We start from the raw sequence: 26841 nt of genomic DNA on the forward strand, positions 1-26841 counted from the left end.
AACCGTGTTTATGTGTTCAAAACAGTTAAAAGAGCAGCAATGAAAACAAAACAAAAATAAAAAATCTAATTTTCTCAAAATCAAAAGCATTTTGTGATGTTTAAAAAGCAGCACACTTGTATGTTGACTATCTTGACCAGTATTCCATAGGGCTTGTTAATGTATTCCTAATAACTAACTAGTACCTTTCCCAAGGTCCAAAAAGCTTTGCGACATGTTGCTAACCTAGTCTTCTTTTTCCTTTTTGAAACCCAAGGAAAAAAAAAAAATATCTTCCTCAAATGCAAATTCCAGAATTCCAGAATGCCAATTAAGTGATGCACCCAACCGTCCATGCGGCGTCATTTCCCAGATGTGATGCACAGCAAGACACCGTCGTCTTGATTTATACAGTAATTTAAAGAAAACTCTGCTACGATGCGTAAAATAGAGCGTGTGCACAAAGTATTATTGGGTTCATGATGAATTATCGGCAGAGTGAGGAGCACGCTTTCTGCAATTTTTCCAGTTTCTTGATACAAAGCCGGCTGCTTTTTTCTTTATTGACATAATCTTAAACCTTTTTTTTTTGAGACAATGATTGTTTATGTATTTAATATTTGTTTACTTACTTATGGTATTATATTTAATTATTATTTATTTATTCACTGTTCCCTTACAAACGGAGAGCAAGTAAGTGGGATGAAAAGGGGTAGGATTAAATAACTCTGCTTCCTCCTACTCCTTTTTCGTGAAAGTTTATTCTGGATCATAAATAATGCCTCTCACCTTGACAGTAGAAAGATGAGAACATAATCTGACGAGTTGGTCAACTTTGGCAACCAATTTAGACCCGGAAGTGGCGAGAAAGACACAAAAAGATTCTTGGTTCTTTGCAAGCATTATGAGTCATTCTTCAACTAAACAGGAATATATGAACATCCTATCAATCCTATTGACAGCAGACCTTGCACAGTAAGTGATGTTTTATTATATTTGTTGGCTCTCATGTGAGTAGTAATCAGTGATGTTGTTAAAGGAAAACGCAACCGTGATGCATTTTTTAAATTAATGCGCTGCGTATGCTTAAAATGATCAAAATACTGTACATAAATATTAAATGTTATCTATGTGCTTGTTACTACATTACGTATATACTTAACATCCATCCATCCATATAATAATTACTTTTGAGGGTACCACTCCAATGACTCTCTAGAGAGGTACCAGTTTGGAAGACGCGCTAGCTATTACAAGTCGTGACTTGGGGTGGACCACTCTTCTATGCATCAGTTGGTCACGTATGTGTGTTGTCGTCTTGTCTATATGCAAGAAGATCCCTCCACGACCGTCTGCTGCTTTCCCGATGGACCGGACTCTGAAATTATTTATCTAATGATTCAATAATTGTACCCACTCAGCATCCATCGCGGCCCCTTCCTAAGGTTTCTCCTTTTTCCCAGCTCAGGCCAAGGGTTCAGATCAGGGGATGTCGTCGTGGTTTGTGAAGGCCCTTTGAGGCACTTGTAATTTAAGGCTATATAAATTAAAATAATAATAATAATAATGGATTAGATTTTATATAGCGCTTTTCTATTATTAGATACTCAAAGCGCTCACAGAGAAGTGGGAACCCATCATTCATTCACACCTGGTGGTGGTAAGCTACATTTGTAGCCACAGCTGCCCTGGGGTAGACTGACGGAAGCGAGGCTGCCAATTTGCGCCTACGGCCCCTCCGACCACCACCTATCATTCATTCATCATTCATTCACCAGTGTGAGCGGCACCGGGGGCAAGGGTGAAGTGTCCTGCCCAAGGACACAACGGCAGCAAATTGGATGTCAAGAGGCGGGGAGCGAGCCTGCCACCCTCAGGTTTCTGGCACGGCCGCTCTAACCACTACGCCATGCCGCATTGTGATTGATTGATTGATATTATACCCTTCAAAGTGAAGTCTAGTACCCCATAGAGCTGAGATTTATATTCCAAGGTAGCTGGGCTAAAAATGTCCCAAATGTTCCCAAGGTGTAGAAATCAAGGGTCAACTATGTACCATCAGTACTTTTGACAACACCACTAGTGACAAGCCAGTAACACTTTGTAGAGCGGATTTTTGTACTCCAGGACAAAGTGCTGTGCCTTTTCCAGGACCAAAAAAGTCTGATCGAGAGTATATCATCAGTACTGTTGAGGGCACCAAGCCAGTGAAATGCTTTGTAGAGTTAGGGGTTTACAGTTCCTAGAATTGCATGGTGGATTGAGCTGCATGTTGCACATGTTGTTGTGGTTTGTGAGGCCCTTTGAGGCACTTGTAATTTAAGGCTATAGAAATTGTGATTGATTGATTGATATTATACCCTTCAAAGTGAAGTCTAGTACCCCATAGAGCTGATTGTTGTATTCCAAGGTAACTGGGCTAAAAATGTCCCAAATGTTCCCAAGGTGTAGAACTCAAGAGTAATCAGTACTTTTGACAAAACCACTAGTGACAAACCAGTAAAACTTTGTAGAGCGGATTTTTGTACTCCGGGACAAAGTGTTGTGCCTTTTCCATGACCAAAAACTTCTGATCCAGAGTATATCATCAGTACTGTTGAGTGTACCAAGCCAGTGACATGTTTTGTAGCGGTAGGGGGTTTACAGTTCCTAGAATTGCATGGTGGATTGAGCTGCATGTTGCACATGTTGTTGTGGTTTGTGGAGCCCTTTGAGGCACTTGTGATTTAAGGCTATAGAAATTGTGATTGATTGATTGATATTATACCCTTCAAAGTGAAGTCTAGTACCCCATTGAGCTGATTGTTGTATTCCAAGGTAACTGGGCTAAAAATGTCCCAAATGTTCCCAAGGTGTAGAACTCAAGAGTCATCAGTACTTTTGACAACACCACTAGTGACAAACCAGTAAAACTTTGTAGAGCGGATTTTTGTACCCCAGGACAAAGTGTTGTGCCTTTTCCAGGACCAAAAACTTCTGATCCAGAGTATATCATCAGTACTGTTGAGGGTACCAAGCCAGTGAAATGTTTTGTAGCGGTAGGGGGTTTATAGTTCCTAGAATTGCATGGTGGATTGAGCTGCATGTTGCACATATTGTTGTGGTTTGTGAAGCCCTTTGAGGCACTTGTAATTTAAGGCTATAGAAATTGTGATTGATTGATTTATATTATACCCTTCAAAGTGAAGTCTAGTACCCCATTGAGCTGATTGTTGTATTCCAAGGTAACTGGGCTAAAAATGTCCCAAATGTTCCCAAGGTGTAGAACTCAAGAGTCATCAGTACTTTTGACAACACCTCTAGTGACAAGCCAGTAAAACTTTGTAGAGCAGGTTTTTGTACTCCTGGACAAAGTGACGTACCTTTTCCAGGACCAAAAGCGTCTGATCCAGAGTACATCATCAGTACTGTTGAGTGTACCAAGCCAGTGAAATGTTTTGTAGCGGTAGGGGGTTTACAGTTCCTAGAATTGCATGGTGGATTAAACTGCATGTTGCACATGTTGTTGTGGTTTGTGAAGCCCTTTGAGGCACTTGTAATTTAAGGCTATAGAAATTGTGATTGATTGATTGATATTATACCCTTCAAAGTGAAGTCTAGTACCCCATAGAGCTGATTGTTGTATTCCAGGTAACTGGGCTAAAAATGTCCCAAATGTTCCCAAGGTGTAGAACTCAAGAGTCATTAGTACTTTTGACAACACCACTAGTGACAAACTAGAAAAACTTTGTAGAGCAGGTTTTTGTACTCCTGGACAAAGTTTTGTGCCTTTTCCATGACCAAAAACTTCTGATCCAGAGTATATAATCAGTACTGTTGAGGGTACCAAGCCAGTGAAATGTTTTGTAGCGGTAGGGGGTTTACAGTTCCTAGAATTGCATGGTGGATTAAGCTGCATGTTGCACATGTTGTTGTGGTTTGTGAAGCCCTTTGAGGCACTTGTGATTTAAGGCTAAAGAAATTGTGATTGATTGATTGATATTATACCCTTCAAAGTGAAGTCTAGTACCCCATAGAGCTGATTGTTGTATTCCAAGGTAACTGGGCTAAAAATGTCCCAAATGTTCCCAAGGTGTAGAACTCAAGAGTCATCAGTACTTTTGACAACACCTCTAGTGACAAGCCAGTAAAACTTTGTAGAGCGGATTTTTGTACTTCAGGACAAAGTGACGTGCCTTTTCCAGGACCAAAAACTTCTGATCCAGAGTATATCATCAATACTGTTGAGTGTACCAAGCCAGTGAAATGTTTTGTAGCGGTAGGGGGTTTATAGTTCCTAGAATTGCATGGTGGATTGAGCTGCATGTTGCACATGTTGTTGTGGTTTGTGAAGCCCTTTGAGGCACTTGTAATTTAAGGCTATAGAAATTGTGATTGATTGATTGATATTATACCCTTCAAAGTGAAGTCTAGTACCCCATAGAGCTGATTGTTGTATTCCAGGTAACTGGGCTAAAAATGTCCCAAATGTTCCCAAGGTGTAGAACTCAAGAGTCATCAGTACTTTTGACAACACCACTAGTGACAAACCAGTAAAACTTTGTAGAGCGGATTTTTGTACTCCAGGACAAAGTGTTGTGCCTTTTCCAGGACCAAAAACGTCTGATCCAGAGTATATCATCAGTACTGTTGAGTGTACCAAGCCAGTGAAATGTTTTGTAGAGTTAGGGGGTTTACAGTTCCTAGAATTGCGTGGTGGATTGTATCGAATGCCTTGAGCAGCATTTTGCTCACCTTTGCCTGATAAAATATTGAATTCCTTTTCAAGAAGAAAGAATACACTAAAAAGGTGGCTAAAAAAGACAATACTAATACTTTATGAAAAATAATTTGTCACTTTTGGTTGCAGATGTATTTAACTTTATGGGTGGCGACACGCAGAAGTCCCTCCTGCCTGGTTCCCATCCTCATCCTGTCCTCATCCAGACTCACTGGCCGCCTCTGGCTGATACTCGCCCCCTTCCCTCCCTCCCTCCCTCCCTTTCCCTCTCCTCCATTCTCCTCCCGTTTACTCCCTCCCCCCTCTTTCTCGTTTTGGTGGCGCTGTGCGCAAAGCTCCAGCGCCGGACTGGACTGAACTGGACGCAGTTTGACAGTCCGAACGAGCGCCGCTGCAAGGAAACAGGGGGGTTAGCGGTGGTCCACGTCGCTCCAAAAAGGGGGGAAGCGAACCAGACATGGATGTTTAAATGCTTTGCATCGGTCACTCTCTAGTTTATTTCCCCCCCCCCACCAAATCTCTCCCTCATGTAGATGTTGCCGCCTTTTAATGAGAGCTGCTCCATGTCTCCCATCACTTTATAACCGCCACAAGATGAGGATTTCTTCTCGCCACTGGTTTTTGTTGATATTTTGGGGCTTGTGGGGACTGTCGCTGGGTGCTTTCCCGAGCAGCGTTCAGATAGGTAAGTGTTTCAATTCAAAGAATGGACCGTGCATGGATGTGTGTGTGTGTGTGAGTGTGGATGTCCGAGCTTCAGAGTGGTGAATGTGCAGGGTTTTTTTTTCTCCACCCCCCTGCACACAATATAGCAGTTTTTCCCCCGTGCATATGTGCGTATAATATTTCAAAACAAATCTTAATTGGGTTGTGTGGATGCAAAAAACACACCCTTGCAGGCGAGGAGAGTGTGCATCCCAGCGCACTGCAGCAAAGTGAGCCTTTTCTCCATGCAGTCTGCATGTGCGTTTAACGTGTGCGTGCGTTGCAATTAACCACAATCATCTAAAAACCTACGGTTCACTTTCATATAGAACATCATGGAGAGAGAGGAGCAGAGTATGACCTTTTGATTGCTTACGAACACCAGTTTGTTCTCAATGTTCTCGATTGAATTTGTTGAAACTGACTTTTGGGGGTGTTTTTTTAAATTTATTTTTATCTGCCACACTCCCCGCCACAAGCTGTTTTGGTGATTCATCTTGTCTCTTTACATTATGTGATGCTCAATAGTACCCTGGGGCAGGTCAGAGGTCAGGTTGTGTTATGGAAGCACACACAGCTGGACCGTAGGCGGCTTAAACAAGGTGGCATGCTTGTTTTTTGTGTTTGTTGAAGTAAAACTAGCGACAAGTCAGTGGGTGCTCTAGGAGTGTTTTGCTAGGGCTGCGTTGGTCCAAATCAGACGGCAAACAGTCTAAGGCAGGGGTGTCCAAAGTGCGGCCCGGGGGCCATTTGCGGGCCGCGGCTAATTGTTTACCGGCCCGCCACACATTCTGGAAATACTATTGTAAAAATAAAAAAGAACATTAAAAAAAAGTGGAATGAGGTGAAATCTAACGAGAAAAAGTTGCAATGTTGACACAAAAGCTGCCATGTAGGCTGTTTTTTTTCTTTTGTCTTTATTTTTATTTTTTTGCCATTGCTAAAAAAAAAAAAATAATGACAAAAAAATCCATGTTAGTATGAATTATTTTCAGGGCTCCTATTACTTCAAATATTTCACTTTAAAATGTTTTATGTGGTAAATATTGCATATATTGTGTTGTAGCCGTATAAAAACATCAACGTTTTCTTTGACAAAAGCGCATAAAACAAACAAAATAATAGTTCCAGCATAAAATCGACAGATATATCTGAAGTTGATCTCGTAACTTAAGCGTTGAAAGTAAAAGAAAAACCTAATACAAATGTATCACTTTATGAGTGGGGCACCTTTTGGATCCCAAATATATTTAGTGATTTTTTATTGATCTTTTCACTGTGATTACTCAAAAATATGAAAGAATTCAAATCAATGGTGTCCTGCATTATTGATCTTTTAGGGCTCTAATTACTAAATACTGCATATTTCAGTTTTACTCTTAAAAAAAACTAAGTTGTTTTTGACAGAAAAGCCATAAAACATTTTTTAAAATTTATATGACCTTATATCAACTTGAAGTTGATATAGAGATTTACTGTAAGTGTTAAATAATTAAAAAATAATAATAATCTGACTTATTTTTAACATTTTAATGACTGAGACCCTTTATAGTCCCCGAGACCCCTAAATATAAAATAAATAAAAAATCCATATATTTTGTTATGGTTTGAAAATGAAAAATATCAAAATGGCCCCCACATGCTTTAATTTTTCCGTGTGCGGCCCTCGGTGGAAAAAGTTTGGACACCCCTAGTCTAAGGGGTATGATTACTCAGCAGAAAACAAGTAACGAGAGTGGGGTTTTTTTTGCATTTCTTCACATTAAACGATTTAAATGCTATAATGTGCATGCCAAGCCACTAGTTGGCGACCTCACTTCGTAGAGTAACTTTACATGCATGGGCATTGCTATTTAACTGTCTTTTAAATAGGTTTTGTCCGCATAAACTGTGTATGGGTTTTGACTGTGAGGTATTGAAGTCATGTGACATAGCATTGCCATTGCTCGCTGTGCCTTGACATTCTGTGTGCCAATCCCTGAGTGGAACTGCAGTTGTGTAGCCTTAGGGCGGGGGTCAGCAACCTAGTGGCTCCCTGGAACATTTTTAAAAAAGGATTGAAAATGGAAAAAGATGGGGGAAGAATACTTTTTTAGTTTTAGTATGGTTTTTGTTTGAGGACAAACATGACACAAACCTTCCCAATTGTTAGAAAGCCCAGTGTTTAATATGTTTGTGTGTATGCGTCACTGATGATAATATTTGGTGAACATCGTTTTGTCCTACTAATTTCCCTAGTTCTTGAACTCACCATAGTGAGGACTGTGACGCAGCAGTTTGTTTACATGTAAAATCTTCCACTCCTTCTTTGTCTCATTTTGTCCACCAAACATTTTATACTGTGCGAGAATGCACAAAGGTGCGCTTTGTTGATGTTATTGACTCTTTGGAGTGCTAATCAGGCATATTTGGTCAGTGCATGACTGCAAGCTAATCAGTGCTAACATGCTATTTAGGTTAGCTGTATGTACATATTGCATCATTATGCCTCATTTGTAGGTATAGTTGAGCTCATTTAATATCCTTTACTTTTAACCTCTTTGTACATAATTTAGTTTTGCATGTCTCATGACACATTATCTGTATGTAATTTTGGCTGCATTTCAGATAGTTATGTGCCATGTTGTTCCAGACCGCAGCAAACATTACCTAGCTTGCCAAAGATTGTAATACATCTATTAAAAGCTGTTTCCTTTAACTTGGACACACACATCTATTCATTTGGCCATTAAAAGCCAGTAATTTCCAGGAGTTATCTCACCTTGTGAGTAGCCTCTGATTTAGTAATGGTTTCTAATGTTGTAAAAATGTGTAAAATAAATATTTCGCATTTCTGTCAACAAAGATTTGCTTCAGTCTGTGACACATAGTCATTTTGATAGTAGACTATTGTAGCTAATATAGACACTTACATCATGGGTTGCCATCACACATATATACGGCTTTTAATTTTTTGCGGCTCCAGCCAGATTTGTTTTTTTATTTTTGGTCCAATATGGCTCTTTCAACGTTTTGGGTTGCCGACCCCTGCCTTAGGGGTATGATTACTCAGCAAAAAAACAACTAAAAACAAGTGTTGTTTTTTTTGTTGCATTTATTTACATAAAACGACTGCAAATACTATAATGCGAATGCCAGGCCAGTAGTTCGCGACATCACTTCGTTGTGTAACTTTACACACATTTGCACTAATCCCAAACGGTCTTTTGAATAGCTTTTTTTCTGCACCTTTGTAAGGATTTAGACTGTGAGTTATGATAGTCATGTGACATAGTAGCATTGCTAATGTTAGCTCTGCTAGGGCATCTCCTGTGTGTCGAACATCGAGTTGAACTGCAGGTTTGGAACTAATGAATTTAGTTCTAGGGTTGCACAAAAAAATCGATACACATCTGAATTGCAATTTTTTATCAATCCCAATTCGAAATCGATCCATAAATAAAAATATATTTATTTTTTTGTCTTTTAATTTAGAATCCATCTTTAAAAAATGTTTTTAGGCCATCTATATGCAACAGTCACATTTCTAACCTGTAACCTGTTTTGGGAATGTTTTATTATAATTTTTAAACCAAATTATACATTTCAAGACTCTGTTTGAATTGAGAATTCACACCCCTGGTGGGTTCGCAGGACAATAACCAAGCAAAAATGTGATGTTTTCTTTAAAAATCCAACAATTGAAAAAGTTCAAAATTCAATATTACCATGTGCGGGAAAATGTCTGCGATACTTCACAATTTCGGATGATTCAGCTTTAAAAAAACAACAACATAATAACACAAAAATGAGCGTTTTAGAATATTACACACTGGGCTCAAAAATATGTTTAGTACGACTTTGGTAAGCTACGAAGCCGCATCGCTTGATGGAACGCGGATTAATACGGCTACCGTAGTCAACATGAATTGAGAATCGTGTTGAATCAAGAATCGATTCTGAATCAGACCGAATTGTTAGATGCCCAAAGATTCATACCTCTAGTGTGTTCGCAGGACAATAACCAAGCGAAAATGTGATGTTTTCTTTAAAAATCCGACAATTGAAAAAGCATATCAGGCCAATGGTGGGTGACATCACTTTGTATAAAATAAATGTGCGCCAATCCGAAAACCGTCTTTTGAATACACTTGGTTTCGTTTTCTTATGCGGCGTTACACTAGTATAAATATACATTTTGACAGATGATCGTTATTGGCACACGTCATACTTGTTCCTTTTGTGACTTAAAACTGCATATAAGTCTTTGTTTGCAACTGACAACACACTATTATCCATAAATCCAATTTTACTCCTGACAATAGTATGCTGTTTGTTGGCATGTATGTGGGTTTGTGTGTAGCGTATTTACAGTAAGCCATGCCACATGGCAGCTTTGTCGTAAATGTACAGTTTGCCGAAAAAGCGTTGTTAGCGCTAAACCTTGCAGTATGTTTTTGTTTTGAACATGCTACTTGACATGCATGCACAGGTTTTGAGGGTCTTCTCAGTTTAAACCGAAACAACAGTGTTGTTCACTTTCACAATTCACTTTGAAACCTTTTAAATGTTTGCATAAAGCAAAACAATGCCATTTTTGTATCTGTATTTAGAACTAACGATTTAATACTACAATGTTTGGGAATATACTTCACAATTTGGTTCATTCAGCTGTAAAAACACAAAAAACCTAGCAAAACAAAAATGACCGTTTTTGTTACTGCCATGAAAAGCTGATTTGTCAAATTAATACACATGTGAATCTTATAACTCCCAATTTAACTTGATTCTAATTCATGAGGTGATAATTCGATTCAGAATTGATTCTCGATTCAAACCGATTCCCAAGTCAAACTGATTTTTGCAATGTGATGTTTGATTTTATGAAATTATGAAAAAAAAAATTCAATAAAGCTCCTCTTGGCTGCTGTCATATGGCATATACGTGTTATGATGGTCAAAAAAGGTATTTTAAAAATCCATCACTGCAACCATTTTGGGTATTGATTGATTGATTGATTGATTGAGACTTTTATTAATAGGTTGCACAGTGAAGTACATATTCCGTACAATAGACCACTAAATGGTAACACCCGAATAAGTTTTTCAACTTGTTTAAGTCGGGGTCCACTTATATTGATTCATGATACAGATATATACTATCATATATACTATCATCATAATACAGTCATCACATAAGATAATCACATTGAATTATTTACATTATTTACAATCAGGGGTGTGTGGGGGGCGGGGGGGGGGGGGGATATGGACATCAAGTAGTGGACATAGAGAGAGAGAGAGAGAGAGAGAGAGAGAGAGAGATCAGAAGGCATAAGAAAAAGAAAAAGTATCTGCATTTGATTGTTTACATTTGATTATTAGCAATCTGGGGAGGGTGTTAGTTTAGGGTTGTAGCTGCCTGGAGGTGAACTTTTATTGCGGTTTTGAAGGAGGATAGAGATGCCCTTTCTTTTATACCTGTTGGGAGCGCATTCCACATTGATGTGGCATAGAAAGAGAATGAGTTAAGACCTTTGTTAGTTCGGAATCTGGGTTTAACGTGGTTAGTGGAGCACCCCCTGGTGTTGTGGTTATGGCGGTCATTTACGTTAAGGAAGTAGTTTGACATGTACTTCGGTATCAGGGAGGTGTAGCGGATTTTATAGACTAGGCTCAGTTGTTTAACTCTGTCCTCCACCTTGAGCCAGCCCACTTTAGAGAAGTGGGTAGGAGTGAGGTGGGATCTGGGGTGGAGGTCTAGAAGTAACCTGACTAGCTTGTTCTGAGATGTTTGGAGTTTAGATTTGAGGGTTTTGGAGGTGCTAGGGTACCAGGAGGTGCATGCGTAATCGAAAAAGGGGTGAACGAGAGTTCCCGCCAGAATCCTCAAGGTGCTTTTGTTGACCAGAGAGGAAATTCTGTAGAGAAATCTCGTTCGTTGGTTAACCTTTTTGATTACCTTGGTTGCCATTTTATCACAGGAAAGGTTAGCCTCTAGAATGGAACCTTGGTAGGTGACCTCATCTTTCCTGGTGATAACAATGTCACCTACTTTTATGGGGAAGTCATTGACTTTCTTAAGTTTGATGTGGGACCCAAACAGGATGGATTCTGTTTTAGCCAAGTGTATGGATAGCTTGTTGTCAGCGAGCCAGGTGCAAGTTCTACAGAGCTCAGCACTGAGGATTTTCTCCACCTGTGACTTGTCCTTGCCGGATACCAGCAAGGCAGAGTCATCCGCAAACAAAAACAATTCACAGTCGCATGCCGGTATGTCCCTCTCTGCGTCGTACATTGATTCTTAAAAAACTTTAATCGATTCCGAATTGTAATAAAGAAGACGTCATTCGGGATGTGAATAGATTTTTTTTCCTGCACCCCTACAAATTACGGTCATTCATTTGAGAAATTTTACGGTATCGATACCGTGATATCAATATTTGGACAAATTTAGCAATGGCTAACATACTTTTGCAAAGATATTGTGTATGAGGCTTTGCTGTGTATTAGGGCTGCAGCTATCGATTATTTTAGTAAACGAGTATTTTATTCATTAGTGTGTTCGATTAATTGAGTAATTGGATAAAACACACTTTACAGCCTTAATGCATATTTTAGGAACAAATGTTGAAATTAAAAAAAGATTGTTCTGCTTGCCATAACGTTCATTCTCTTTTTCTAATTAATTCATAACATTATAATTGATATTGCACTTTTAACATGTGTGCATTAATAAAAAAAAACCCATCTCCGCTGTTCGCAACCACACAGATCACACACCACCGCTCTCATGTGCGCTCTATCGCGGTGGCCATGCGGAAACGATGCATATTTCCAGTTCCAGGCACACCTTGTTGTCCAGATTTAATTAGTCCCATTCATTAAGCGAATAGTCGAAGCTAAAGCATATCAATCAGAGCTTTTTTGTAATAAAATTATCATATTTTTTGCACTTATCCTTTAATTTTCTCAAAAATCGACGGTGCGCCTAGTGTACGTATTAATTCTGGTTGTGCTTACCGACCTCAAATCTATTTATATGGGCCATGGTGTAATGATAAGTGTGACCAGTAGATGGCAGTCATAAATAAGAGCAACACCAAAACTTTGGTATTTCATTGAGAATATAGAATATTACACACTGCGCTCTTTGGTAAGCTACGAAGTCGCATCGCTCTATGGAACGCAGATTAATACGGCTACCATAGTCAGACGTACTATGCTTCAACATGCAGGTGTTATTATGGTGTGTTTATAAGGACCCCAAAACGGCACCTCTTATGAGACATCTCTGACGTTTTGTTTCGACTTATTATGCGAAACTAACTTTTAGGTACCTGCTGATGTGTATTTGGGATCTGTGTCCTGGGCATGACGTTAAAGTGCATCCGGCAGTGGAGGCTCCTCTATGGGGTCTTGGGGCACTAGGAGGTTAACCCCTTTACTACTGTTACCCCAGGTGGCCCTTGGCAAAGGCCTAGTACCTGACTGCCCCCTAGCCAGGGATACGGTGAAGACCTCAACGGCGGGGCAGGCGTAAGACGGTAGATTTAAGAACTACCATAACGGCTGCGATGGCGGAGGAAGGCTGCAGCAGAAAAGGGTCCCCAGTCGTCTTGGACTCCATGCCACTGGACCCTGACCCGATTCTGTCAAGGATCGTGTGGTGACTGTCTGTGCACCAGTCTCCCCGCGTAAAACAAAGTCACGCACAGGCATCCTCCATAAAGGGATACACCCCTACCAGGAGGATCGTCATACTCGTTCGAGTGACCGCCGATTATGATGATTTGGGATCTGCATAAGTCACTAAAATGTGCGCACGTCCACCATTGTTGTCCACGCCGCAGTCAATAAGCTTTTTGTTTTAGGGCATCCATCCTCCGCTGTTGCCATTTCTAATATAAAGAAGCGTACAGTTCAAACGTATATCTGTCAGTAGACACGCTATGGAAGCGCTAAAAACTACCGATACAACAAAGATGAAGGGGAGAAGCTGTCGAAGTGGAGGCACGTAAATAGGACCGCTCAAGAGATGGTCAAAGTGGCTTTAAAATGGTCTGTAAAACATAATATATGCAACATTTTGACCAAAGAACCACCATTACATGTTATGTAGACCACAAGGAAGTGTTTTAAAGGCCTACTGAAATGAAATGTTTTTATTTAAACGGGAATAGCAGATCCATTCTATGTGTCATACTTGATCATTTCGCGATATTGCCATTTTTTTGCTGAAAGGATTTAGTAGAGAACATCGACGATAAAGTTCGCAACTTTTGGTCGCTGATAAAAAAAGGCCTTGCCTGTACCGGAAGTAGCGTGACGTCAAAGGTTGAAAGACTCCTCACATTTCCCCATTGTTTTCAATGCAGCGACAGCGATTCGGACCGAGAAAGCGACGATTACCCCATTAATTTGAGCCAGGATGAAAGATTCGTGGATGAGGAACGTGAGAGTGAAGGACTAGAGTGCAGTGCAGGATGCATCTTTTTTCGCTCTGACCGTAACTTAGGTACAAGCTGGCTCATTGGATTCCACACTCTCTCTTTTTTCTATTGTGGATCACGGATTTGTATTTTAAACCACCTCTGATACTATATCCTCTTGAAAATGAGAGTCGAGAACGCGAAATGGACATTCACAGTGACTTTTATCTCCACGACAATACATCCGTGAAGCACTTTAGCTACGGAGCTAACGTGATAGCATCGGGCTTAACTGCATATAGAAACAAAAGAAATAAGCCCCTGACTGGAAAGATGGACAGAAAATCAACAATACTATTAAACCATGGACCTGTAAATACACGGTTAATGCTTTCCAGCCTGGCGAAGCTTAACAATGCTGTTGCTAACGACGCCATTGAAGCTAACTTAGCAACGGGACCTCACAGAGCTATGCTAAAAACATTAGCTATCCACCTACGCCAGCCAGCCCTCATCTGCTCATCAACACCCGTGCTCACTTGCGTTCCAGCGATCGACGGTGCGACGAAGGACTTCACCCGATCACGGATGCGGTCGGCGGCTAGCGTCGGATAGCGCGTCTGCTATCCAAGTCAAAGTCCTCCTGGTTGTGTTCCTCTAGCCGGCCGCTAATACACCGATCCCACCTACAGCTTTCTTCTTTGCAGTCTCCATTGTTCATTAAACAAATTGCAAAAGATTCACCAACGCAGATGTCCAGAATACTGTGGAATTTTGAGATGAAAACAGAACTTTTTGTATTGGATTCAATGGCGTCCATTAATCAATTAATGGGTGCAGCTTTGCTCTGTATTATGTGGTTTTTGAAGACCAGGACATAGTTGTAGTTGTCCCAGCATGCATTGCACAGTATAGTGGAAGTATACAGTATCCTTTGATTTAACATGGAGGGAAAAAAAAAGATCAGATATGGATTCATTGATTAAACCCCGCCTTTAAAGTTGGCGGTAGTTTAACGATCGCCCCCAGGAAATATGTTGTCAGTGTTTTTGTAAAATCTCCTCCTGAATTCCCATGAAAACAAGCTCCCACTTGAAATATGGGACACGCGCAGTTTTGCGCATTAAGTAAATGTCAATGAGCTGAATGTCATTCCTCCTCGAAGAGCCTCCACTTGATTATTATGCATAACCTGACACATCTGTATAGCGCACGACCACAGAGCTGCCGCAGCACTTTCTTTGATCTTTCCGAGACAACCGCGGAGTTATTATCAAACGCTCGTTTGCTTGATGTGCTCCGCTATCTAAAAACATGACTTGGAGCTAAATTCCTTGAAAATGAACAGGTTTTTGTTTTTTAACACCATGTGGCATTCGTATAAGTTGACAGAAGCTCTTGCGGTGACATTCATTGTTTGTAATCAGGAATTAGCAAGCTTAGGCGGGAACATTTACCGGTAAAGGAGGTCAGCCGTTAAAAAAAACACAACACGCTGACATTTCGCTGTTAAGGACATTTGCATGTTCCCGCTTGCATGAAATATGGCCTTAGGATATATTTCCGAATGTGAAACAAACTGAAAATATCTTTGACATTTGTTGTAATCGTGAACATCCCTAATGAGGAGCTTTTCACATGTGGAGATAAGCTAAGCTAAAACCAGCAACATTCAGAATAGCAATCGACAGAGCGATTGAGAGGACTCACAAACATGACACAAAACAATCCAAAAGTAGTCAAACAAAAATGAACAATACCAGCAACAGTATCAAGTATTTTGATGTCTCGACCAGGGGTGTCCAAACATTTTCCACTGAGGGCCGCACACGGAAAAATTAAAGCATGTGGGGGTCATTTTGATATTTTTCATTTTCAAACCATAACAAAATATATGCATTTTGTATTTATTTTACCTTTAGGGGTCCCGGGGACCATAAAGGGTCTCAGTCATTAAAATGTTAAAAACAAGTCAGATTATTATTTTTTTTTTAATTATTTAACGCTTACAGTAAATCTCTATATCAACTTCAAGTTGATATAAAGTAATACACATTTAAAAAAATGTTTTATGGCTTTTCTATCAAAAACAACTTAGTTTTTTTATAGTAAAACTGAAATATGCAGTATTTAGTAATTAGAGCCCTAAAAGATCAATAATCTATATCAACTTCAAGTTGATATAAAGTAATACACATTTTAAAAAATGTTTTATGGCTTTTCTATCAAAAACAACTTAGTTTTTTTTTATAGTAAAACTGAAATATGCAGTATTTAGTAATTAGAGCCCTAAAAGATCAATAATCTATATCAACTTCAAGTTGATATAAAGTAATACAAATTTCAAAAATGTTTTATGGCTTTTCTATCAAAAACAACTTAGTTTTTTTTATAGTAAAACTGAAATATGCAGTATTTAGTAATTAGAGCCCTAAAAGATCAATAATGCAGGACACCATTGATTTTAATTATTTCATATTTTTGAGTAATCACAGTGAAAAGATAAATAAAAAATCACTAAATATATTTGGCATCCAAAAGGTGCCCCACTCATAAAGTGATACATTTGTATTAGGTTTTTCTTTTACTTTCAACGCTTAAGTTACGAGATCAACTTCAGATATATCTGTCGATTTTATGCCGGAACTATTATTTTGTTTGTTTTATGCGCTTTTGTCAAAGAAAACTTTGATGTTTTTATTTGGCTACTACCCAATATATGCAATATTTACCACATAAAACATTTTAAAGTGAAATATTTGAAGTAGTTGGAGCCCTGAAAATAATTCATTATAACATGGATTTTTTTGTCTTTTTTTTTTTTTTTTGAGCAATGGCAAAAAAAGAAAAATGAAGAAAAACGGAAAAAAACAAAAAACAGCCTGCATGGCAACTTTTGTGTCAACATTGCAACTTTTTCTGGTTAGATTTCACCTCATTCCACTTTTTTTTAATGTTCTTTTTTATTTTTACAATAGTATTTCCAGAATGTGTGGCGGGCCGGTAAACAATTAGCTGCTGGCCGCAAATGGCCCCCGGGCTGCACTTTGGACACCCCTGCTCTAGACCTTTGGAATTTGTGGTCCTGGACTGGATCCATTCATCTTTCCCAGTTGATGCATGGGCTCGTGACTTTGGTGATCCCGTCATATTTCCCCTCGGGTTCCGCCGGCGGCGTGACATTTATCATTCCCGGTGAATGGCCAGAGCAGGATTGGATGGATTGCTGTGACATGTGGCACAGATGTTCATGCGTCCCTCGGGATACTCCGGTGATCCCGGACGGTCTTTCCACCCCAGAGACATCGTTGCCTTGGTGGAATACGGTTAATGAATGGGCTCAAACGTACGTCTTAGATAGTATCGGTAATTAGAGTGGGGTCCATATCTGTCTACTCATGCCCCTCAAAATCAGAAGGTAGTTCCCCAGAGAGTCCCTTATGGTCTAGATGTTGGGCTGTATTGGCCGCCAGTCCTCTTTGGTCCAAAGGTTATGGTCCCTCGTTTAAGAGGAATTCCCTTAGGATTTAGCTACAGTTCTTGATGTAGAGTGAAATACGGCCCGAGTCTCTTTTGGTCCTTTGTATTAGATGTAATCGTCACAAGTTCCATGGGGTCTAGCAAATATGTTTAAGATGCAATCGTCTTCTGGTTTTGGTCAAGTAGTTATGTTCCCTGGATTAAGACATACTTGCCAACCTTGAAACCTTCGAATTCGGGAGGGGGGGGGGGGGGGGGTGGTAGCGGGGGTGTATATTGTAGCTCCCGGAAGAGTTAGTGCTGCAAGGGATTCTGGGTATTTGTTCTGTTGTGTTTATGTTGTGTTACGTTGCCGATGTTCTCCCGAAATGTGTTTGTCATTCTTGTTTGGTGTGGGTTCACAGTATTTGTAACAGTGTTGAAGTTGTTTATACGGTCACCCTCAGTGTGACCTGAATGGCTGTTGATCAAGTATGCCTTGCATTCGCTTGTGTGTGTATGTGTGTAGAAGCCGCATATATAATGTGACTTGGCCGGCACGCTGTTTGTATGGAGGTAGAGCGGACGAGACGACAGGTTTTAGAGGACGTTGTCCGGGTGGAAATCGGGAGAAATTCGGGAGAAGGGTTGCCCCGGGAGATTTTTGGGAGGGGCACTGAAATTCGTGAGTCTCCCGGGAAAATCGGGAAGGTTGGCAAGTATGGATTAAGACGAATTGTCATTAGTCCCTTTTGGTCTGGGGGATTACAAAAGAGGAGCTATTTTTACAAAACCCAAAACCAGTGAAGTTGGCACGTTGTGTAAATTGTAAATAAAAATAGAATACAATGATTTCCAAATACTTTTCAACTTATATTCAATTGAATAGACTGCAAAGACAAGATATTTAACGTTCGAACTGGAAAACGTTGTTATTATTTGCAAATATTAGCTAATTCGGAATTTGATGCCTGCAACATGTTTCAAAAAAAGTTGTCTCGAGTGGCAAAAACGACTGATAAAGTTGAGGAATGCTCATCAAACACTTATTTGGAACATCCCACAGGTGAACAGGCTAATTGGGAACAGGTGGGTGCCATGATTGGGTATAAAAGCAGCTTCCATTAAGTGCTCAGTCATTCACAAACAAGGATAGGGCGAGGGTCAGCACTTTGTGGACAAATGCGTGAGGAAATTGTTTAAGAACAACATTTCTAAATCAGCTATTGCAAGGAATTTAGGGATTTCACCATCTACGGTCCGTAATATCATCAAAAGGTTCAGAGAATCTGGAGAAACCACTGCACGTAAGCAGCAAGGCTGAAATCCAACATTGAATGCCCGGGACCTTCGATCCCTCGGCGGTAATGCATCAAAAACCGACATCAGTGTGTAAAGGATATCGCCACATGGGCTTAGGAACACTTCAGAAAACCACTGACAGTAACTACAGTTCGTCGCTACATCTGTAAGTGCAAGTTGAAACTCTATTATGCAAAGCGAAAGCCTTTTATTAACAACACTCAGAAATGCAAAGTGTTCTGTGGTCTGACGAGTCCACATTTCAAATTTTTTTTGGAAACTGTGGACGTTGTGTCCTCCGCAACAAAGAGGAAAATAATCATCCGGATTGTTCTAGGCGCAAAGTTCAAAAGCCAGCATTTGTGATGGTATGGAAGTGTATTAGTGCCCAAGACATGGGTAACTTACACATCTGTGAAGGCGCCATTAATGCTGAAAGGTACATACAGGTTTTGGAGCAACATATGTTGCCATCCAAGCAACGTTATCATGGACGCCCCTGCTTATTTCAGCAAGACAATGCCAAGCCACGTGTTACATCAACGTGGCTTCATAGTAAAAGAGTGCGGGTACTAGACTGGCCTGCCTGTAGTCCAGACCTGTCTCCCATTGAAAATGTGTGGCGCAATATGAAGCCAAAAATACCACAACGGAGACCCCCGGACTGTTGAACAACTTAAGCTGTACATCAAGCAAGAATGGGAAAGAATTCCACCTGAAAAGCTTCAAAAATTGGTCTCTTCAGTTCCCAAATGTTCACTGAGTGTTGTTAAAAGGAAAGGCCATGTAACACAGTGGTAAAAATGCCCCAATGCCAACTTTTTTGCAATGTGTTGCTGCCACTAAATTCTAAGTTAATGATTATTTGCAAAAAAAAAAATTGAAGTTTCTCAGTTGGAACATTAAATGTCTTGTCTTTGCAGTCTATTCAATTGAATATAAGTTTAAAAGGATTTGCAAATCATTGTATTCTGTTTTTATTTACCATTTACACATTAAGCCAACTTCACTGGTTTTGGGTTTTGTATATCGCCACCACTTTAAAGGCGATAAAAATGTATTTTAAAAAAAGGCTTCGCTACAAATCTTAAAATTAAGCCTGGAGCTTTGCCAGCGATCTGTTAGTCAGTTTTAGAGGCTTATTAAAAATGTGTGCAATGGCGTAAAGCAGGCTTCGCTACACATCTTAATCTGCATTTAAAACACTTCCTTGTGGTCTAGATAGTATGTATTGGATATGATTTGATGTATTTTTGTGAAAATGTTGCTCCAATATGACAGTTATGACATATTTTTGTCAGATGTTCGATTCTGGAGTCGTTCCCAGATTGCAAATGAAACCACCCCCCACCCTTCCCAAACCAATCATATTTTATCTTTTATAAATGTACATTGTTTAAATGTATATCTTGAAGTCGTCACCGCTGTTTTCTTTCCAGACACGTTGGAAATCAAACTTCATAAACATGATGTAGATTCACCCTGTCACAACATTGGGTCTACCTGCACACTCTCTGATCGATTCGTTAAAAAAAATCTGCTTTTAGCGGCATTTATGTCAATGCATCTCGCACGCCGGTGTTATTATGTGCATGCCACAATTAGATAAATAATAATTATTCCTATTTTTTTTTTGTGTTTCCTCATAGCCCTGCTGAGAGCATGATTGAAAGGGGCTGTTTGCAACATTTTCACAGATGCCCAGAGAGCGCTAATTTTCCAATGTATTTTACACAGTATATCCTGCCACTTTATGGCTTCTAGTAACTACATACGCCCGTAACAGGTGCACGTACATTAGCTTTGGGTGTTTTTAGCTAATAATAGCGATTTTGGTTGTTGGCATTAATAAATAAATTAATAGTGCTTACAAAGTACAAAGAAGAATTATGAGGAACACTTTCAACCTTATTGAAAATAAGATATTCAGTATGTCTATCATGACTGACTTAATTATCTATTACAAAAACTGCTGTATTAATCATTCACGGATGTCATTGTGCTACAAAAAGAAGTCATTACCGTACTATAAGTCGCAGTTTTTTTCATAGTTTGGCCGGGGGTGCGACTTATACTCAGGAGCGACTTATGTGTGAAATTATTAACATATTACCGTAAAATATCAAATAATATTATTTAGCTCATTCACGTAAGAGACTAGACGTATAAGATTTCATGGGATTTAGCGATTAGGAGTGACAGATTGTTTGGTAAACGTATAGCATGTTCTATATGTTATAGTTATTTGAATGACTCTTACCATAATATGTTACGTTAACATACCAGGCACGTTCTCAGTTGGTTATTTATGCGTCATATAACGTACACTTATTCAGCCTGTTGTTCACTATTCTTTATTTATTTTAAATTGCCTTTCAAATGTCTATTCTTGGTGTTGGGTTTTATCAAATAAATTTCCCCCAAAAATGCGACTTATACTCCAGTGCGACTTATACATGTTTTTTTCCTTCTTTATTATGCATTTTTGGCCGGTGCGACTTATACTCCGGAGCGACTTATACTCCGAAAAATACGGTAAATGAATGTATATATTTGTAAACGCTCTGAAGTGGGAAAGGGGTAGGATTAAATAAACTTTGCTTCTTCCTACTCCTTTTCGGATATGATGTAAAGTGAAATGATATGAAATTGTGTGATGTATTATGCTGTAAGTGTGTTCATTTTCGAAATAAACTAAAGAAAGAAAGTAGAAAGAAAGCATTAGTTGTAAACACCAATCATTTTATTGAGGCTTGTAGATTTTTTTTAATTCCATAAATTTAGTAATTGTGAAAGATTACCGTGGCGCTAAAGATCTGGCTCTAGATCTGCGGGTTGCCGACCCCCGGTCTTGCAGTTTGGGCTTCTGTTTTATGGTGGGTCTCTTTTAGTCAAGTAGTTGTGATCCCTGATTTCATATGAACGAGTCATTAGTCCCGTTTGGTTTTAAGGTTGAGATTCTTGATTTAAAGGCCTACTGAAAGCCACTACTACCGACCACGCAGTCTGATAGTTTATATATCAATGATGAAATCTTAACATTGCAACACATGCCAATACGGCCGGGTTAACTTATAAAGTGACATTTTAAATTTCCCGCTAAACGTCTGGAAACGTCTATGTATGATGCGTTTGCGCGTGACGTCACGACGGCAACGGAAGTACTCGTACCCAATGTGTCACCATACAAACTGCTCTGTTTTCATCGAACAATTCCACAGTATTCTGGACATCTGTGTTGGTGAATCGTTTGCAATTTGTTTAATGAACAATGGAGACTGCAAAGAAGAAAGTTGTAGGTGGCTGTAGCAACACAACAAGGAAGACTTACTTGGATAGCAGACGCGCTAGCCGATGCTAGCCGCCAACCACATCTGTGATCGGGTGAAGTCCTTCGTCGCGCTGTCGATCGCTGGAACGCAGGTGAGCACGGGTGTTGATGAGCAGATGAGGGCTGGCTGGCGTAGGTGGAGCGCTAATGTTTTTATCATAGCTCTGTGAGGTCCGGTTGCTAAGTTGATAAGTTAGCTTTATCGTCGTTAGCAACAGCATTGTTAAGCTTTGCCAGGCTTAGAATTATTAACCGTGTAGTTACATGTCCATGGTTTAATAGTATTGTCGATCTTCTGTCTATCCTTCCAGTCAGGGATTTATTTATTTTGTTTCTATCTGCATTTGAGACAGATGCTATCACGTTAGCTCAGTAGCTAAAGAGCTTCGCTGATGTATTGTCGTGGAGATAAAAGTCACTGTGAATGTCCATTTCGCGTTCTCGACTCTCATTTTCAAGAGGATATAGTATCCGAGGTGGTTTAAAATACAAATCCGTGATCCACAATAGAAAAAGGAGAGTGTGTGGAATCCAATGAGACCTTGTACCTAAGTTACGGTCAGAGCGAAAAAAGATACACCCTGCACTGCCTCCCTAGTTCTTCACTCTAACGTACCTCATCCACAAATCTTTCATCCTCGCTCAAATTAATGGGGTAATCGTCGCTTTCTCGGTCCGAATCTCTCTCGCTCCATTGTAAACAACGGGGAAATGTGAGGAATACTAGCTCCTGTGACGTCACGCTACTTCCGGTATAGGCAAGGCTTTTTTTTTATCAGCGACCAAAAGTTGCGAACTTTATCGTCGATGTTCTATACTAAATCCTTTCAGCAAAAATATGGCAATATCGCAAAATGATCAAGTATGACACATAGAATGGATCTGCTATCCCCGTTTAAATAAAAAAAATTCATTTCAGTAGGCCTTTAAGATTGAATAGTTTCAAGTCTGGTAAAGTCTACCAGTTAGGGTTTGCAGTTTCGGATGGAAAAGTTGTAGTTCAGGTATGGTCTATCAGGGCCCCCATTTTAGAATGGAATAGTCACAGGTCAGATTCAATCTTGTTGTTGTCGTTTGTGGTTTAAGATGATTTAAGAGGTAAGAGTCACCGTTTCCTTTTAGGTGTGAGGGTTTGTCACGGAATAGACACACATTTATGAGGGTCTACCTTTAGGGTCCATGTTTGAGAATGAAGATTAAGGTTTTTTATGATCCAGGACTACGAGTCCCTGGTAGAACATATCGTTACAGTTCCCATTTTGCCTAGTAGTTGGTTTAGGATGGAACAATGACACGTTCTCCCTGTTAGGGTCAATGTTTGAGTGAGTCACAGGTCCCTTTTTGGTCTCCGGGTTTGGATCCCTGGTTTAAGGTAGATAGTCGTCACAACTACTATAGGGTCTAGTTATTATTCGGCCTTATCATCATCATGGATGAAGGCTACGCAGCCACACAGATCCTGAATTAACTTCATGACTGCATTATGGAGCAGGAATTAAGTGACAAACACAAGTCTGTCATTGCTGAAAAAATGGGGTTGGAACTATTCTGGGGCTCAATAGTCCCTTATAGCCTCGTGGTTTCGGTTCCTGTTTACTCATTTTGAGCCAAGGTTTAGAAGGGGATAATTATTGTTTTCATATGTTCTAGTGCCTATGTGTCAAAGTCAAGGCCCGCGGGCCAAATCTGGCCCACGAATGAATTATCTATGGCCCCCGGGATGATATTTGATTAGTATTAGAACCGGCCCGCAGGCCACAGCCGCCTGCTGCTGTTTTGCACACACCAATACTCCATCAGTGTTGGAAATTTTCAAAATGGGGTCCCACAGTACATTTATGGGTCCCTACTTTTTTGTAACTGTTTTGAAAACAAATGATAAATGTAAGCATTATCCTGTTATACCTCACACTCTATATTGTGTTTTGGAAAAAAGTTGTCATAAACATTACTTAATTAAACAAATAATACAAAAAACAAACACATTTTTATGCATAATTAATTTATTCAGTTATAAACATTCATTAACTTTCTTCTTTCCTTCATGGATCTAAACTTTACTGCTGCCGGTATTTTTTTTCAATATTTTTATTGTAATATTTTCAGAATGTGTGTGTTCTATTTTTGGCCAAAGTAAGACAAAGAAAACAATTTCATGTTTTCTTTTTTTTTTAGTTTTTAATGCCACAATTTTAATAGTCCGGCCCGCGTCTGCGCAGATTTCCCTCCATGTGGCCCCCGAGCTAAAATGAGTTTGACACCCCTGTTCTAGTGGGTTTGGACTCCTGGTGTTAACGCAGGTGGCCTCGGTTTGACAACCAGTATGGGAATCTTGACTCACTTAATCTCTCCATCGGGGTTCAATACCTGTGTCGAATGAATTATCTATGGCCCCCGGGATGATATTTGATTAATATTAGGACCGGCAATACAATAACAAGATCTGATAGCTCAGTTACAGCTCATTTTATTCCTATTCTATGTTATGTGTTTCATGTTGCACCATTGCACCAAGAAAAATTCCTAGTTTGTGAACGCCTCCTCAAACAATGCCAATAAAAAACTATTCTGATTCTGATTCTGGCCCGCAGGCCACAGCCGCCTGCTGCTGTTTTGCACGCACCAATACTCCATCAGTGTTGGTGCTAGAAATTTTAAAAAATGGGGTCCCAGGAACCCCATCAAGTCATAAAAATGGGGTCCCACAGTACATTTTTGGGTCCCCACTTTTTTGTAACCGTTTTGAAAACAAATGATAAATGTTTAGTTTAATTTATTATTTCTTCGGTCAATGGTCAACAAAATAAACAAACAGTTTTACATAAACAAACAGACGTACATTCATAAACAAACAGTTGTACATTCATAAATTAAAAAAATTGTTGCAGACCGAAAGGGTTTAGGCTGAAGTTGAACACTTATTGCTCCTAACCCTATAAACAAAGTCAAGTACGAGATGAGCTTCCAAAAAAAATATGAAATTTCCTTTTCACAACATATTATAAATACACATTGTACACAACATAAATACTGTTCAATTATATACACAGTAAAGGCATGTGAAATATCCTTGTACACATGTTAAACCTTTGCACCAATGATATACTATATACAAACAATTATACTTCCATTATATTTATATCCCACATTTAGTTTTTAATTAACATTGAGTTTTTAATTAACATGTATGCATTATCCTGTTGTATCTCACATTCTATGTGGTGTTTTGGAAAAATGTTGTCATAAACTTTATTTAATTCATTAAAATTATAAAAAAGAAAACAATTTTTTATGCATATCTAAATGTATTCAGTTACAAACATTTATTACATTTCTTCTTTCCTTCATGGATCTAAACTTTACTTATGCTGGTATTTTTTTCTATATATTTTTGTAATATTTTCAGAATGTGTTTGTTCTGTTTTTGGCCAAAGTAAGACAAAGAAAACAATCTGAAGTTGTCTTTATTTTTTAGTTTTAATGCCATGATTTGAATAGTCCGTCACAGATTTCCCTCCATGTGGCCCCTGAGCTAAAATGAGTTCGACACCCCTGTTCTAGTGGGTTCGGACTCCTGGTGTTAACGCAGGTGACCTCGGTTTAATCTCTCCATAGGGGTTCAATACCTGTGTCGTCTATACGTTGTAATGTTTAACAATTAAAAAAAAAACGCTCAGCCAACAATGTTTCCAACATATACATTTTCAGTTGATTTGTATTCATAGTCGAACTCCAGTCGGTCAGTCCGGAAATTGAGTCTTCCTACCTTTCTTGGACCCTAATCCAACATTTGTCCCCTCACCCCCACCTACCGTGTCCCTGTCCAGGCGGCCTCTTCATCAGAAACACGGATCAGGAGTATACCGCCTTCCGCTTGGCCATCTTCCTGCACAACACCAGCCCCAATGCCTCGGAAGCGCCCTTCAATCTGGTGCCTCATGTGGACAACATCGAGACGGCCAACAGCTTCGCCGTCACCAACGCCTGTAAGTCGCTCTCGAAATTACTGGTCATGTCAACACGGTTGTTACATAACAACAGCTTTTCATGAGACGACAATTCAGCCTAATCTTCATTTCATCACTTTTTCATGAGTAATTGCTCAATTAGTTATCTGCTGTTATCTTGCCGAGCTATACGATGTTGTCCGTGTGTTAAACCTTATGAAGCCTGCTAAACGACGCAAGAATTGAAAAGTAGATAGTGACCAACTCTAATGTGATACAAGGTTGAGGTAACACTTTATTATGGGGAACATATTCACCATTAATTAGTTGCTTATTAAAGGGGAACATATAAGGCAGGGGTGTCCAAAGTGCGGCCCGGGGGCCATTTGCGGCCCACAGCTAATTGTTTACCGGCCCGCCACACATTCTGCAAAAATTGCAAAATTGATGATATTGCAAAAATTTAAAGAAACATTTTAAAAAAGTGTAATGAGGTGAAATCTAACAAGAAAAAGTTGCAATGTTGACACAAAGCTGCCTTGCAGGCTGTTTTTTTTCTTTTGTCTTTCTTTATTTTTCTTTTTTTTGCCATTGCTAAAAAAAAAAAAAAAAAGACTAAAAATCTATGTTATAATGAATTATTACTTAAAAAATATTGCATATATTGTGTGGTTGCCATAAAAAAACATCAAAGTTTTATTTGACAAAAGAGCATGAAACAAACAAAATAATAGTTCAAACGTAAAATCGACAGATATATCTGAAGTTCATCTCGTAATTTAAGTGTTAAAAGTAAAAAAAAACTAATAAAATGTATCACTTTATGAGTGGGGGACCTTTTGGATCCCAAATATATTTAGTAGGATTTTATTTAACATTTCACTGTGATTACTCAAAAATATTAAAGAATTAAAATCAATGGTGTCCTGCATTATTGATCTTTTAAGGCTCTAATTACTAAATACTGCATATTTCAGTTTTACTATA

At 39.3% G+C, this 26841-nt stretch overlaps 1 protein-coding gene across 3 annotated transcripts in view; it reads left to right on the forward strand.

The window, feature by feature from the left end:
* The first annotated feature begins 5053 nt into the window (after positions 1-5053).
* Positions 5054-26841, forward strand: part of gria4b (glutamate receptor, ionotropic, AMPA 4b) — a 330486-nt gene continuing 308698 nt past the window's right edge. For all 3 annotated transcript variants that reach the window (XM_062048981.1, XM_062048980.1, XM_062048979.1), the window contains exons 1-2: positions 5054-5384; positions 25735-25893. In XM_062048981.1, coding sequence (XP_061904965.1) covers positions 5249-5384; positions 25735-25893 — 295 coding nt within the window. In that variant the 5' untranslated portion in view covers positions 5054-5248. The remainder of the gene's footprint in view (positions 5385-25734; positions 25894-26841) is intronic.

The sequence above is a fragment of the Entelurus aequoreus genome, linkage group LG05, assembly GCF_033978785.1.
Source record: "Entelurus aequoreus isolate RoL-2023_Sb linkage group LG05, RoL_Eaeq_v1.1, whole genome shotgun sequence".
In the NCBI taxonomy this organism is placed as follows: Eukaryota; Metazoa; Chordata; class Actinopteri; order Syngnathiformes; family Syngnathidae; genus Entelurus; species Entelurus aequoreus.